At 38.5% G+C, this 15,513-nt stretch overlaps 1 protein-coding gene across 1 annotated transcript in view; it reads left to right on the forward strand.

The window, feature by feature from the left end:
* Positions 1–15,316, forward strand: part of otulinl (OTU deubiquitinase with linear linkage specificity like) — a 47,250-nt gene extending 31,934 nt beyond the window's left edge. The window contains exons 6-9 of the mRNA XM_033048465.1: positions 4,016–4,141; positions 6,314–6,583; positions 8,980–9,718; positions 12,032–15,316. Coding sequence (XP_032904356.1) covers positions 4,016–4,141; positions 6,314–6,583; positions 8,980–9,159 — 576 coding nt within the window. The 3' untranslated portion in view covers positions 9,160–9,718; positions 12,032–15,316. The remainder of the gene's footprint in view (positions 1–4,015; positions 4,142–6,313; positions 6,584–8,979; positions 9,719–12,031) is intronic.
* The last annotated feature ends 197 nt before the right edge of the window (positions 15,317–15,513 follow it).

Genomic DNA, 15,513 nt, shown 5'->3' on the forward strand with positions numbered 1-15,513 from the left:
GAGCTGAACATCCAGGGATATTCAATATTCAGGAGGGATAGAGAGAAAGGAAAAGGAGGCGGGGTAGTGTTGCTGATTAGAGAGGAGATTAACGCAATGGAAAGGAAGGACATTAGTTTGGAGGATGTGGAATCGGTATGGGTAGAGCTGCGAAACACTAAGGGGCAGAAAACGCTGGTGGGTGTTGTGTACAGGCCACCTAACAGTAGTAGTGAAGTTGGAGATGGTATCAAACAGGAAATTAGAAATGCGCGCGACAAAGGCAAAACCGTTATAATGGGTGACTTCAATCTACATATAGATTGGGTGAATCAAATTGGCAGGGGTGCTGAGGAAGAGGATTTCTTGGAATGTATGCGGGATAGTTATCTAAATCAACATGTAGAGGAACCAACGAGAGAGCAGGCTATTTTAGACTGGGTATTGAGTAATGAGGAAGGGTTAGTTAGCAGTCTTGTTGTACGTGCCCCCTTGGGCAAGAGTGACCATAATATGGTTGAGTTCTTCATTAGGATGGAGAGTGACATTGTTAATTCAGAAACAATGGTTCTGAACTTAAAGAAAGGTAACTGAGGGTATGAGACGTGAATTGGCCAAGATTGACTGGCAATTAATTCTAAAAGGGTTGACGGTGGATATGCAATGGAAGACATTTAAAGACTGCATGGATGAACTACAAAAATTGTTCATCCCAGTTTGGCAAAAGAATAAATCAGGGAAGGTAGTACATCCGTGGATAACAAGGGAAATCAGGGATAGTATCAAAGCGAAGGATGATGCGTACAAATTAGCCAGAAAAAGCAGCATACCGGAGGACTGGGAGAAATTCAGAGACCAGCAGAGGAGGACAAAGGGCTTAATTAGGAAAGGAAAAATAGATTATGAAAGAAAACTGGCAGGGAACATAAAAACTGACTGCAAAAGTTTTTATAGATATGTGAAAAGAAAGAGATTAGTTAAAACAAATGTAGGTCCCTTGCAGTCAGAAACAGGTGAGTTGATCATGGGGAACAAGGATATGGCGGACCAATTGAATAACTACTTTGGTTCCGTCTTCACTAAGGAAGACATAAATAATCTGCCGGAAATAGCAGGGGGACCGCGAGTCAAAGGAATTGAGTGAAATCCAGGTTAGCCGGGAAGTGGTGTTGGGTAAATTGAATGGATTAAAGGCCGATAAATCCCCAGGGCCAGATAGGCTGCATCCCAGAGTACTTAAGGAAGTAGCTCCAGAAATAGTGGATGCATTAGTAATAATCTTTCAAAACTCTTTAGATTCTGGAGTAGTTCCTGAGGATTGGCGGGTAGCAAACGTAACCCCACTTTTTAAGAAGGGAGGGAGAGAGAAAACGGGGAATTACAGACCAGTTAGTCTAACATCGGTAGTGGGGAAACTACTAGAGTCAGTTATTAAAGATGGGATAGCAGCACATTTGGAAAGTGGTGAAATCATTGGACAAAGTCAGCATGGATTTACAAAAGGTAAATCATGTCTGACGAATCTTATAGAATTTTTCGAGGATGTAACTAGTAGCGTGGATAGGGGAGAACCAGTGGATGTGGTGTATCTGGACTTCCAGAAGGCTTTCGACAAGGTCCCACATAAGAGATTAGTATACAAACTTAAAGCACACGGCATTGGGGGTTCAGTATTGATGTGGATAGAGAACTGGCTGGCAAACAGGAAGCAAAGAGTAGGAGTAAACGGGTCCTTTTCACAATGGCAGGCAGTGACTAGTGGGGTACCGCAAGGCTCAGTGCTGGGACCCCAGCTATTTACAATATATATTAATGATCTGGATGAGGGAATTGAAGGCAATATCTCCAAGTTTGCGGATGACACTAAGCTGGGGGGCAGTGTTAGCTGTGAGGAGGATGCTAGGAGACTGCAAGGTGACTTGGATAGGCTGGGTGAGTGGGCAAATGTTTGGCAGATGCAGTATAATGTGGATAAATGTGAGGTTATCCATTTTGGTGGCAAAAACAGGAAAGCAGACTATTATCTAAATGGTGGCCGACTAGGAAAAGGGGAGATGCAGCGAGACCTGGGTGTCATGGTACACCAGTCATTGAAAGTAGGCATGCAGGTGCAGCAGGCAGTGAAGAAAGCGAATGGTATGTTAGCTTTCATAGCAAAAGGATTTGAGTATAGGAGCAGGGAGGTTCTACTGCAGTTGTACAGGGTCTTGGTGAGACCACACCTGGAGTATTGCGTACAGTTTTGGTCTCCAAATCTGAGGAAGGACATTATTGCCATAGAGGGAGTGCAGAGAAGGTTCACCAGACTGATTTCTGGGATGTCAGGATTGTCTTATGAAGAAAGACTGGATAGACTTGGTTTATACTCTCTAGAATTTAGGAGATTGAGAGGGGATCTTATAGAAACTTATAAAATTCTTAAGGGGTTGGACAGGCTAGATGCAGGAAGATTGCTCCCGATGTTGGGGAAGTCCAGGACAAGGGGTCACAGCTTAAGGATAAGGGGGAAATCCTTTAAAACCGAGATGAGAAGAACTTTTTTCACACAGAGAGTGGTGAATCTCTGGAACTCTCTGCCACAGAGGGTAGTCGAGGCCAGTTCATTGGCTATATTTAAGAGGGAGTTAGATGTGGCCCTTGTGGCTAAGGGGATCAGAGGGTATGGAGAGAAGGCAGGTACGGGATACTGAGTTGGATGATCAGCCATGATCATATTGAATGGCGGTGCAGGCTCGAAGGGCCGAATGGCCTACTCCTGCACCTAATTTCTATGTTTCTATGTTTCTAAGGTAGCGGGGAGATGAGTGTGTGGCCAGGATGGTGTGGGTTCTTGATGAAGCTGCCAGCCTTTTTGAGGCAGCGACTGCGATAGATCCCCTCGATGGAAGGTAGGTCAGAGCCGATGATGGACTGGGCAGTGTTTACTACTTTTCCGCTCCAGGGCGCTCAAGTTGCCGAACCTTCCGCCACTATCCCAAGACAGTGAAGTACATCTATTCACGATGAGGAAATATATTCAGCAGCTTTAATTTATTAATCTTTTTAAATAAGTTTAATTTGAAAAAGGCAGTTTTTCGTGAAGGTATTTTGGGGTTTACGAAGCTACTTTGGTTTGGATAATGACTTCCAACTGATGCTTTTGCAGTCTCTATATTCTTGTCAGAGACTACGTGGATTGCTCTGCAAATAAATGCTGAACTATTCCCTGCTTGAATTGTGATACATGTATGTTGAAGTATTGAGCTGGTTCAACATGTTTTGTCAGACTCTCACAAAAAGTGCCTTTGTTAACATAAGCTATGCAAAATTCGGGTTGGTTGGACATGAAATAATGAACTTTGTGTTCATTATCAAAAGCATTACAATAATGTAAAAATTATTATAAATCATATGAAGATTAACATTTGTATTATGTATTATTTATTAATAATTATGAAGTTCATAGTACTGCATGAAGATCAAGTGCCCACAAACGACATTTCAATTAGATGTTTTTTCATTTGGCTACCTTGTATATATTTACTTCTGTGGAGTGGGCACCAGAATCACTTGTGACATTTCATCCAGAACAAGGGGTCACAGTTTAAGGATAAGGGGGAAATCTTTTAGGACCGAGATGAGGAAAACATTTTTCACACAGAGAGTGGTGAATCTCTGGAATTCTCTGCCACAGAAGGTAGTTGAGGCCAGTTCATTGGCTATATTTAAGAGGAAGTTGGATGTGGCCCTTGTGGCTAAAGGGATCGGGGGGTATGGAGAGAAGGCAGGTACAGGATACTGAGTTGGATGATCAGCCATGATCATATTGAATGGCGGTGCAGGCTCGAAGGGCCGAATGGCCTACTCCTGCACCTATTTTCTATGTTTCTATCCATTAAGTAGTGCTTTTGAAACAAATATAACGACAGATTCTGTGTCAAAAAATTATATTTTCTTTTCATCATCATCCCTGTACTCCATGAACACGTTTGACGTGTAGATTAAATGTAAGAAAAGAGGTGATTTGTAATTTATATTATTTTAACTTCCTTTTCAGTTACCAGAAAAAATATTTATGCATGGCTGCAACTGGGTGCAACAATACAACTTTGGTCCTGAGAGATATACTGGGAACAATGTTTTTGGAAAACTTCGCAAGTGTTTGGAACTCTTACAAGTGCAGGTAGTGTATGCGAAGTACAGTATTCGTTCATGAAGGGAAGAAAGGACTTGCCTCACCATAGGCATTAATCACTGTTAATTAATTGCAAATCATCTTAAGTACCTGCTATTTTGTCTTGTCGGGCAGAGCTATGAATAACCAGTTAATTAGATCATAAAAAAACAAGAAAATGCAGATGCTGCCTTGCAAAAATTGGCACAAAGTGCTGGAGTAACTCAACGGGTCAGGCAGCATCTTTGGAGAACATGATAATCCATGGTTCCCCAGTGATTGCTGCCTGACCCACTGAGTATCTTCCTGCACTTTGTGGTTTGAAGAAGGATCCCGACCTGAAACGTTGCCTATCATTCTCCAGAGATGCTGCCTGTCTGCTGGGTTACTCTCGCCCTCTGTATCTTTTTTAAATTGGATAATGATAGTGTTTAGAAGGAGCTTTATGGATGGGCCAGTTATGCAAAACATACCATCTATGATATAGAAAGATGGAAGATCTATTATCTTCATTAAGGAGACTTACAACTGTTCAATACCTTATTTCATGATAAATTATAGAAAGCAACAGCAGGTTGTAACAAATTTGAACTGCATTCTAAATTAAAGAGAAACAGAAAGTGCTGGAGGAATTCAACAGGTCAGGCAGCATCTGGGGAGGGAAGAGATACTCCTTAGTCTGAGGAAGGGTCCCAACCTGAAACATCACCTGTCCATACCTTCCCCAGATTTGCCTGACCCACTGAGTTCCCTCAGCACTCTGTTTTGCTAAAAATTCCATCATCTGCAGTTCCTTGCATATGTTGTCAATATTAAAGCTCTTTAAACTCAAAAATACAGTGCAATATTGTTTTCTCATTTCCAATTCAAAACACAAATTGCTGGAGAAACTCAACAGAACAAGCAGTATCTGTGAAGGGAGTGAGTAAATAACATTATAGGTCAGGACCGTTCTTGGGACTGAATGTAGTAAGGGCTATAAGGCTGCAAAAGAGGTGGGGCGCGACAAAGCCAGGCAAGTGATAGATGGTTACACATGAGGGTGGTTTGATTGTCAGATGGGTAGAGTAAGTGACAAAGCCTACAGATGAGAGGAAGACAGAATGTCAGATCACGAGAGAAAAGGGGTGAAATGTAAAGCTAGAAAGAGGGATATGGGTGGAAATGGGCAGTGGGTTGGGGAAAGAGGGGGGTAAAAAACAAATTAGTGTCCAGGAATTGGAGATAACTGTAAAAAGGAGCAGGGTGGATTTTGTAGTGGGGTGAAATTTTGATTAATACATTCACACCTGCTGAATGTAGAGGCCTCTAGCATAAATTTCTCTGCAATTACAATTACAATTTGCAATTATTTTGTAATTAGAAAAACAACCCAAGGAACTTCTCAAAGGCGTATCCAAAAAAGCAGTGTCACAATATATCTCACTCACTGCACATCACCTGAAATTGATGCAACTGAAAACATTCCTACAGTTATTTAATCACTTAATGTCCCTGGCTCTTTTACCAAATACACATGAGTTTGTTCCTGTCCTGTAATCATAATCTGTCAGATCAGAATCCATATTCCGCTTTAAAAAAAAATAGGCAGCACAATAACAAATTAAGTGCCACATTAAAATGATCTCTCAACCCTGACCTAAACCCAAGTACCTATTTTTTTTTCTCCATATCTTGCCTTCCTGGCTATTGCCATAAATAATGAAAAACATGCTATTGGTCTGTGTGGGGTGGCATGTGATATCCAAATGTTTTTTTTTTCTGAATATACACCCACCCTCCTGAGAACCTGATACGTAGTTATGTGTGGGAAGGAACTGCAGATGCTGGTTTAAATCTAACATATACCCCCAAAAGCTGGAGTAACTCAGTGGGTAAGGCAGCATCTCTGGAGAAAAGGAATGTGACAATTTGGGTCGAGACCCTTCTTCAGACATGTATAGTTATGTCCTGTGAGACTCCAAATCAGATGGCAGGATTCTAATCCCCACCACTGAAATCATACACATTTTGAAATAAGAATTCAGATTAGTTCTTTTGCCATCAGAAGGATTTTTATTTTTGTGCCAATTGTCTGGATGTTTTACTTGCAATTCATCCTTTTTTTTATGTTTCATCGATCTAACTTCTGAAGCAATTTGTGATGTTTTGATTAATGTAATCCATTCTATTCTATTCTAGTGGATGAACTTTCATGGAATTAAAGATCAGGAGAAAAGAACAGCTATGTGTATAAAATTATTCAGTAAGCAAGAGAATGAATACAAGATGTATGAAGCCATGAAATTTCTGATGTTGTACACGGTGTTTGAATTCCATGAGGGTTTAAAAGATGGAGAAGATGTTCCTGGCTTTTGTGCTATTTTCTTTGCCCGAGATTCCTCGCCAGATCCTTTGAGTTTTATGATGAACCATCTCAACCAGGTTGGTGACACAGGTGGATTGGAGCAGGTAAGGAGTTATACCTAATGATTCCCTTCCAAAACCTCTTTATTGCTGTAAATGGAAATTCTCATGCTTTGTGTGCATTCCAATAGCACCATCACATGGCCAAGATTATACGCTCAGTAATTGGGAGGCTATACCTTGGAGCCAGTAGTTGGATGTTTTATGATTTAGTGTAATATCATAAATATGACATATGTATGGATAACACTGGTACATCACTTCAATAGAATATCATCCACATGCTAGCCATGGCAGAATAATAATATAAGAGATACAAAGCCCCTTTAACTTGGCACCGCTCCACAATTATAACTCACGGTATCAACTCGTGCTGCAGTTTGTAATCTCCCCCCCCCCCCCCCCCCCCCCCCCCCATTCTCAGTGACTCCCTAAGACTCATCTCTTCCTTGATTGTTGATTTATTTGAAGTCTGACTTCAGCAACTGCTGGACTTGATGCTAGATTCTCTATGTTCAGGCAGATTTGCACAACTTTTAAAAATTGAGCCTCTGGTTTGGTCCTGACCACGGGTCTGTCTGTACTGAGTCTGTACATTCACTTTGTGACCTCATGGGTTTTCTCTCGGTGCTCCTGTTTCCTCCCACATTTCAAAGACTTGCATGTTTGTAGGTTAATTTGCTTTTGTAAATTGCCCCTAGCGTGCAGGATGCAAAACTGGTGCTATGCAAAACATAGAACTAGTGTACGGGTGATGGGCACAGACTCAGTGAAGTTTCCTCGCTGTATCTTTACTAAACTTGCTTTCAACTCCCACTTTATTAAGATTCCCTCTGTCAATACCTGCATTGGTCATAGAGTTACAACACAGGAATGGCTGATCTGAACCATGGCAACCATTGTGCCCAACTTTGCTAATCCAATTTTCCAGCATCAGGATCGTATCCTCTATGTTTTGCCTATTTAGATATCTGTGTATGTGACTCTTAAATGTACTAATTGTATTAGATTCTACCACACCATTCCAGAAATCAACCACACTGTGTGTAACAAAAATATGTACCTTTTCGATGTCCAACCTCAGCTTTAAACTATGCCCTCTAGTTTTTAATATCCCTACCATGGAGAAAACAAATGCCTCTCATCTTATATACTTCTATCAAGTTACCTCTTCAGTCTGCTTTACTGCAGGGAAAACAAGCCCAGCAAGCCAATATCTTTCCCCTCACTCTCTGTACCATTTCACTCATATCCCTCCCACTGCATTTATATTTCGCTCTTCCTCTTCTCTCATCTGACATTCTTGCGTCTCCTTTTCACTTCTAGCCTGTAATCTACTCCACTTACCTGCCAACCATCCCACCCCATTTTACCTGTCTTTTCCAGCCTTCTCCTACCTACTCCATCAGTCTGAAGGGTGCCAATCTGAAAGGTAGTCTGGCCATTCCCTCCACAGATGCTGCCTGACTCTGAGTTCCTCCAGTAATTTTTTTGTTTTGTTTCGCTCATGTCCTTCAGGGAAGAAATCGTCTTTATCTGACTACTTTTATTTAGATGCAATTAATGGGCAATAAATGCCAGCTTTGTCAGTGATGTTTCTGAATTAATATATAAAATGTTATGCATCCAGAATTATTGTGTTTGCTGAACCAGCTTTTTAAATCACTAGTTCATAGATGTGGATTAATATCTCCAGATAATGTTTTACCTATGGATCCAATTATGGCAATTGAGACCATTCTAACATTGCTTTCTCTGTACAAAACTTTGGTGAGACTGCATTGGAAGGATTGTGTGTCGTTCTGGTTGCCCCATTATGGAAGGATGTGGAAACTTTGGAGAGAGTACAAATGAGGTTTACCAGGATGCTGCCTGGATTAGAGTCTATTAGGTATAAGGAGAGTTTGCACAAACTTGAATTGTTTTCTCTGGAGCATTGGAGGTTGAGGAGAGACCTGTAGAAGTTAATAAAATTATGAAGGGAATGGAAGGATATAGATCAGGTGCAGGCAGATGGGGTTGGTTTACTTTGACATTAGTTTGGCACAGACACTGGGCTGAAGGGCCTGCTCCTGTTATTTACCATTCTCTGTTCTTTGCTATAATTTGGATTTATATTTTTGAGTAGAATGCCAAGATTAATTCTACTCATCACCACACTTCTCCCATTCCTACTTTTCCATTTCCTTTTGTCAGTTTCAAAGTGCTCAGAATTTTTGTGGTAGCCTATCAGTTCATGTGTGCTCTGACTCTAAAGTTTGATGACAATGGCAAGGAATAGATGAAGGTTGGAAAGAACACGACAAATAGACAGTGCTTTGAGGTGAGAAAAATTCCAGGACAAAATGGTGACATTTCATCTGTTTATATTTTATTTATCTTGAGACAAAAACATATTTGACAGTTGAAATTATTGTTTCCCTCTATTTATTTATTTCTAGATTGAAATGTTTCTCCTTGGATGCACATTTCAATTGAAGATCAGAACCTTCAGACTCTACAAACATGGTTCTGAAGAATATGTGACGTGTTATCCTCAGGACTGCCAGAGGGAATGGCATGAAATTCTTATTCTGACTGAAGACGACAGGCATTATAATATCCCCATTACCTGCGAATGATTACATTATCAAGACTCTGTGGAGGCATTGACTGAATTTAAAATTATATGGGTTTATATTGACTTAACATGTTTGTGCTGATTGTTATGTGCAAACTTTGTAGCAACAAAATCTTTTACTTTTTTTGAAAATCTATTGATCATATAATTTGATATTTCCAACATGTTGCAAACCTAAACCTTTCCTGAAGACACACATTTTGGTTTAAACGAGAAACATTTACATTAGGAAACAAAAAGTAAAACCCACAAAATAATATTATATAAATAATTAATTGATCGATGTTTCTTTTCTTTCTCTTTTTTTTGGTATCTGTAACCATTCGTCCACTCCATTTCCTACGCAGCACTGCATTTTAAATATATGAATGTACCCAATGTGCCACTTTTACTGAATTAATTTATAGTTAGTCAACAAGGAATGTTATTTTTGAAGGAGTAAACGGATGTAGAGAGAGGGCACATGTGAAAGAGGAACAAATTCTGGGATACACGTTATCTCTGATCACCCAAAAAATAATCTGTTCATTGCTCCTAAAGGCAGACTCAAGCACTCACAGGTTCTTCTTCTTCTTCTTCTTCTTCTACTTCGTAGTTTTTTTTGGCGGTTGGCAAACAACCTTTTAGTGCATTACCGCCACCAACTGGTATGGAGTGTGGATCAAATAACATTATAACTCATATACTAATAACCTATATCTTTCCAAACAAATTGGTTACCCTGAGAAAAAGCATTAGGATTTGATAGGACTTATATGAATTCTTTTGTAAAATATCTATTAAATCAAATTGTACTTTTTCTTTTCTGAATCGTTCACTCATTTGTCTTCTTTCTTCCTCATACCTCTCACAATGTATAATGACATGCTCTATTGTCTCTTCTTGCCCACAATATTCACATCTGCCTATATTATGCTTGCCTATTATAAAAAGTGTAATGTTCAGACCAGTGTGTCCAAATCTGATTCTTGAAATTACTGTCTCCTCTTTTCTGTTTTTTCCTGCACATCTCATTTCTTGTAGAACCACCGTCCTTTCCGCTCTTCCTCCCATTGCTTTTGCCATCTTTCCTTCAGTCTTTGCTTAATAATGTCTTTAATTTCAGTTTTACCTATGTTAATACTTAAATCAATCTTACTTCTTTTTGTTACCTCTTTTGCTACCTTATCTGCCATTTTGTTTCCTCTAATGCCAATGTGTGCTGGTACCCATAAAAATATGACTAAGCCCCATCATTTGAATTCTGAATAGTGTTTGTTGTATTTCAATCAAAATGTCTGGTCTACTGTCTGAATGGCTGTGCTGTAAACTCTTTATTGCTAAACTTGAATCTGAACAAATAACTGCCCTTAAAGGCCTGGTATCCTCGACCCACTGTACCGCTAACAATATTGCAATCATTTCACCTGTGTATACTGAGACCTCATTATTGATCCTCTTCCCTACTTTGATGTGAAATTCTGGTACAATAAATGCTACTCCTACTTTATCTACTGAATCTTTTGATGCATCTGTATAAATTTGGACATAGCTGTAGTATCTGTCAATGTATTCCTGTATGATGAATGAATTATACATACGTTGTTTATCCTTGTTTTTCTGTTCTAATATTGTAAAGTCTACTGTTGCATCTGGAAGTATCCAAGGTGGAATTGAAGGTAATGGAACCGTTGGAACCACATTTAATTGTGCTATGCTGATTTGTAATGCTCTCTGGGTCACTGTCCATCCAAAACTTTTTGTTTCCCTTCTCTCCTTTTCCCAGCATGGTTTGACAGTAACTTGTGCTGGGTGTTCTTGACTGTGGCCCTGTAGGTTAATCCAGTAATTCAATGAAAGCTGTATCCTTCTCATCTCTAGAGGCATCTCCCCCATTTCAACCTGTAATGCTGCGGTTGGAGTTGTTTTTATTGCACCTGTACATATTCTCAATGCCTGATATTGAATGTTGTCTATTTTCTTAAGAGAAGTACTTGATGCGGACCCATACACCACACAACCATAATCTAACACAGATCTAATTAACCCAGTGTATATAGCCTTCAAAGCTGTTCTATCTGCCCCCCAATCACATCCAACTAAACATCTCATTACATTAAGTATCTTCTTACATTTGTCCACTACTTTCTGAATATGAACCATCCATGTAATCCTCTCATCAAACCATAAACCTAAAAATTTATAGTATTTTACTCTCTCCAATTCCTGGTTATATAATTTTAGTTTTACCTCACTACCAATTTTCTTCCTAGTAAAAAACATTATCTTTGTTTTTTCCACAGAAAATTTGAATCCCCATTTATATGACCACTCTTGTACCTTTATTATAGCCCTCTGTAGTTTCTGCACAATAAACTTCACATTTCTCCCCCTTTTCCAGATTGCCCCATCATCCGCAAACAGTGTAACTCCCATTTCATTTACAATTTCTTCATATACATCATTTATCATTACTAAAAATAGTAAAGGACTTATTATGCTCCCTTGAGGTGTTCCATTTTCAATATCTAATGTTCCTGAGTATTGATTTCCAACTCGCACTTGTATTGACCTCCCAAATAAAAAATCCTTAATCCATTTAAATATACGACCTTTAATCCCCAACTTGCCTAGTTTCACTAATAACCATTCTCCCCACATCATATCATATGCTTTCTCAATATCAAAAAATACAGCTACTACACTTTCTCTGTTAATTTGTGCTCTCCTAATTTCATGTTCTAAACATATAGCTGGATCCATGGTGTTTCTCCCCTTCCTAAAACCACTCTGGTAATTATATAAATATCCTTTATTTTCTACATAAGATGTTAACCTTTCATTTACCATTTTTTCCATTACTTTACATATGTTGGATGTTAAAGCACTCACAGGTGGTGCTTTGAGAGACTCAATTAACCTGACTATCTCTGTGGATGTTTAATAACTGCTCCTCTTGTAAAAATGTGCTATTAAGTGAAAACCAATAAATAAATTCAAACTGTACTAAGGGCAACTTGTAGGGTGAATAAAGAGTTCCACATTAACTTAAATAAAACAAAGAAGCCTCAATGAAAATGTTATTTCACCAGGAGTTATTAGTCATAGGCTCATGGACCTATACAACATAGAAATTGGCCTGGTGGCCCAACTCATCAATGCTGACCAAGCTACCATACTAGGCTAGTTCCATTTGGCCCAGATCCCTCTAACCCCTATCCATATATTTGTCAACATGTCTTTTGAATAATCTGAGTCTAATACCAAATTCCAGTGGAATTTAGGGCTCCCTACCTCAGGATACTGGCAAGATATATTGCAGTGGGAGTTGGAAGGATAGATAAATTATTTTGCTAGTGCCTCCCATCCCCTCAACTGATCTGCACCTCACACCATGTGTGGCTAAGTACGATTTTGAAGGGCTGTTATCGATGAACAGCAACCTGATGTTTTGAATTGGAATTAGTGGGGATTTGGGGAATTTGAGTGGCTAAAAACATAACTAGTGTAAAGCATGTGATTCTAGTTGTTGGAGGCCAATCATCTCAACTGCCAGACATTATCTTCATCAGGGTAGTGATTTCCACCCAACTATTTTAAACCACTTCCCTCCATTGAAAGGTCATATGTGGATTGTTCACTGATGATTGTGCAGCATTAAGCTCCATTCATGATTAATTAGATAATAAGGTGTTTATGTCCACATGCAGTGTGGTCTGGGTAATGTCCAGGCTAGGATTCAATGGTGGGCAAGTGATATTCACATCACACAAATATCAGGCATTGGGAGGAGAGCGCCTTTGCATTTCTTGTAAGAATCCATAATATTATCAGGGCTAACTCCCTTACTCACTAATTTAATCGTAGCAGTTGCACGACATTGCAACTGCAATGGAGTCCACATCACGTGCCAGTAAAATGGTTTCTGCTTGTTGATACAAGGAAACATTTAATTTCTACCAGTAAACTGGGGAGGGCTTTTTGCCACCTGGATTTCATTGCTTCAAATTTCTTCTTAAAATCTATCCAACTCCTTTTATTAACAAAAATATAAAAATAATTTGGCTGAATAAATTATTCAATGTTATTCAATTATTTTTGAGGAAGGTAATTGAGTGATGAATGGTGTCCTTTGTTGTATATGAGAAAGAGCATAAAAATGTGGAAGTCTTGCTGAGATTGGCCTAGGTCCTGGTGAGATCCCAAGAAGAGAATATTGTTTAATTGTAGTCTCTGTTCCTGAAGTAGAATTGATCTGTTTCAAAGTTTGTATGACATTGATACACTAAATTGATTCCTGGGAAATGTGCTTCTCCTTAGAGGAGACAATGATTGAGACGGACCAGTTCTCACGAGAGTTTGAGAATCAACACCTTCTCCATTGATAGTGGAGAAGATGGGGATTGTTTGCTTCAGCTGCAGAGTGTAGTATTAGGAAAACATGTTACCTATAGAGCACCAAGACATGAAGAAATATGTTCTTGTTGATTGTTCTAACTGTTTAGAATTCTCTGTCTCAGAGAGTTATGTATATGCTTTGTGAGTAAATGCGAAGCTGAAATGTATATATTTTTGAACACGAATGTGTTAAGAGGCTGTGGGGATGGAGTAACAAGTTGACTCGAGGGATGAGGGCAAATATAATCTTATTAGATGATGAATGAGGTTCCAGATGATGGATGCCCTCCTCCTGCTCCTTGTGTCAGGACACAAGAAGAACTCGTGTTGTGTCCAAAAAGTGCTACGGTCATGCATTGGATGTTCTAAGTTTAGCAAATCTTCAATTGATGGACTTCCCGTAATGCAGCACTAATAATCAGTCCAGATTATTAACGGAATCTCTCATGGGAATGTGTGTGAGGGAATGAGATAAAGGCTGATGCTTTTGTTGAAGTGAGACACTTCAAAATTATTTTATTAGCTGTAAATTGCCGCCTTATAAAATTCAGAGATTGTAATAAGTGACAGCTTTTCCCTTTTTCTCTATTATGCTAATGGTTGATGCATTTGGGATTATGTTTATATTCCTCTTCAGCCTGTCCTCCCTGACAGCATCCAAGGAGTCTAACCAGTTTATATAACATTATATATTAGCTTGAATTTTTGCATGCTACTATAGTACCATAGCAGGTGTCCTGATTAATATCAGTGCAATACTCAACTGTAACCAGACTTCTTTGCATTGTATTAGCAATGGGTAAATCTTGATGATTTATGTTTGGTTTACAGGTGCACATTTTAGTCGGAGATTAAATGCTTTATACAATATATGAAACATTTAGGTAAAAGTAGTCGTTGGATGCTTTCAGTAATTTACAAATTATGAATAAAAAGGCAGCTTTCACTTGCTTCAAAATAATTAGATGCCTCATGATAAAACAGTTATTTTCTATTGTCTCCTATGTCAGATGGTGAAGAAATGTACTTTTTTTATTTCCCTTGGTTACAAAAATCTGTACAACTGCCAAGCATAAAATAAGCATTTAATTGTTTTATGTTGCCTTATATTTAATAAATTGGGAAAGGTTATACATTCCATGATCAGTAATTTTAATTATTTTTGTGCTACAGATTATAAAAATATGTAATGTTTGGAATAAAGGATTCCATAGTGTCCTTATGGTGTCTTTAAAATCCTTAAAATATACTGAGATGTTTGTACATATTCTGTGGCACTAAACTACTGACAAAGCCAGGTCTTATAAACAGGGTGTATAACATTCCAGTGGTAATAAGATAATACCGTACTCGAGCTCAGTTACTCATTTAAAAGCCTTCTCAAAGATAACAAACCGTTTGTAAAACAAACCATTTAGAGTAAAAATAAAACTGACCTTTTTGCTGTGGTAAATATTAAGATAAAAGCATTTGAGAGAAGGGCAATCAGTATCTAGTACACAATTTTCTATGTATAGTAGATAATCAAATCAATTTGATTTTAAATGTGTGCATTTATTCTGGCAACAAATGTATTATAAACTCTACTTGTTGTCATTTATCATGATTTGTGTCATTCAGCTAGGGGTGCTAATACAGAGCCAAATTATGTCATTGTTTTATAAATATGGATTTAAAATTGTGTTCAGTTTTTATATAGAGAGTATAAATCATATTTTTGAAATTAACATTAAATTTGAAATTAAATTGGTTTTGAGCAATAAAGTATTTTGTTTAAATCATCCATTGTTTTGATTCATAGAATCATGGTAAATACAGCAGAGAAACAGGGCTCTTTCAACTTAACTCGTCCAACCAAGACACATTAATCCCATTTGCCTGCATTATGCCTCTATCGCTCTACGCCTTAAGTCCTGATCCAAATGCCTTTTAAACAATATAATTGTACCTGCTTCTGCCACTTCTGGCCATTTGTTTC

This window comes from Amblyraja radiata, chromosome 2 (assembly GCF_010909765.2).
Source record: "Amblyraja radiata isolate CabotCenter1 chromosome 2, sAmbRad1.1.pri, whole genome shotgun sequence".
Classification (NCBI taxonomy): Eukaryota; Metazoa; Chordata; class Chondrichthyes; order Rajiformes; family Rajidae; genus Amblyraja; species Amblyraja radiata.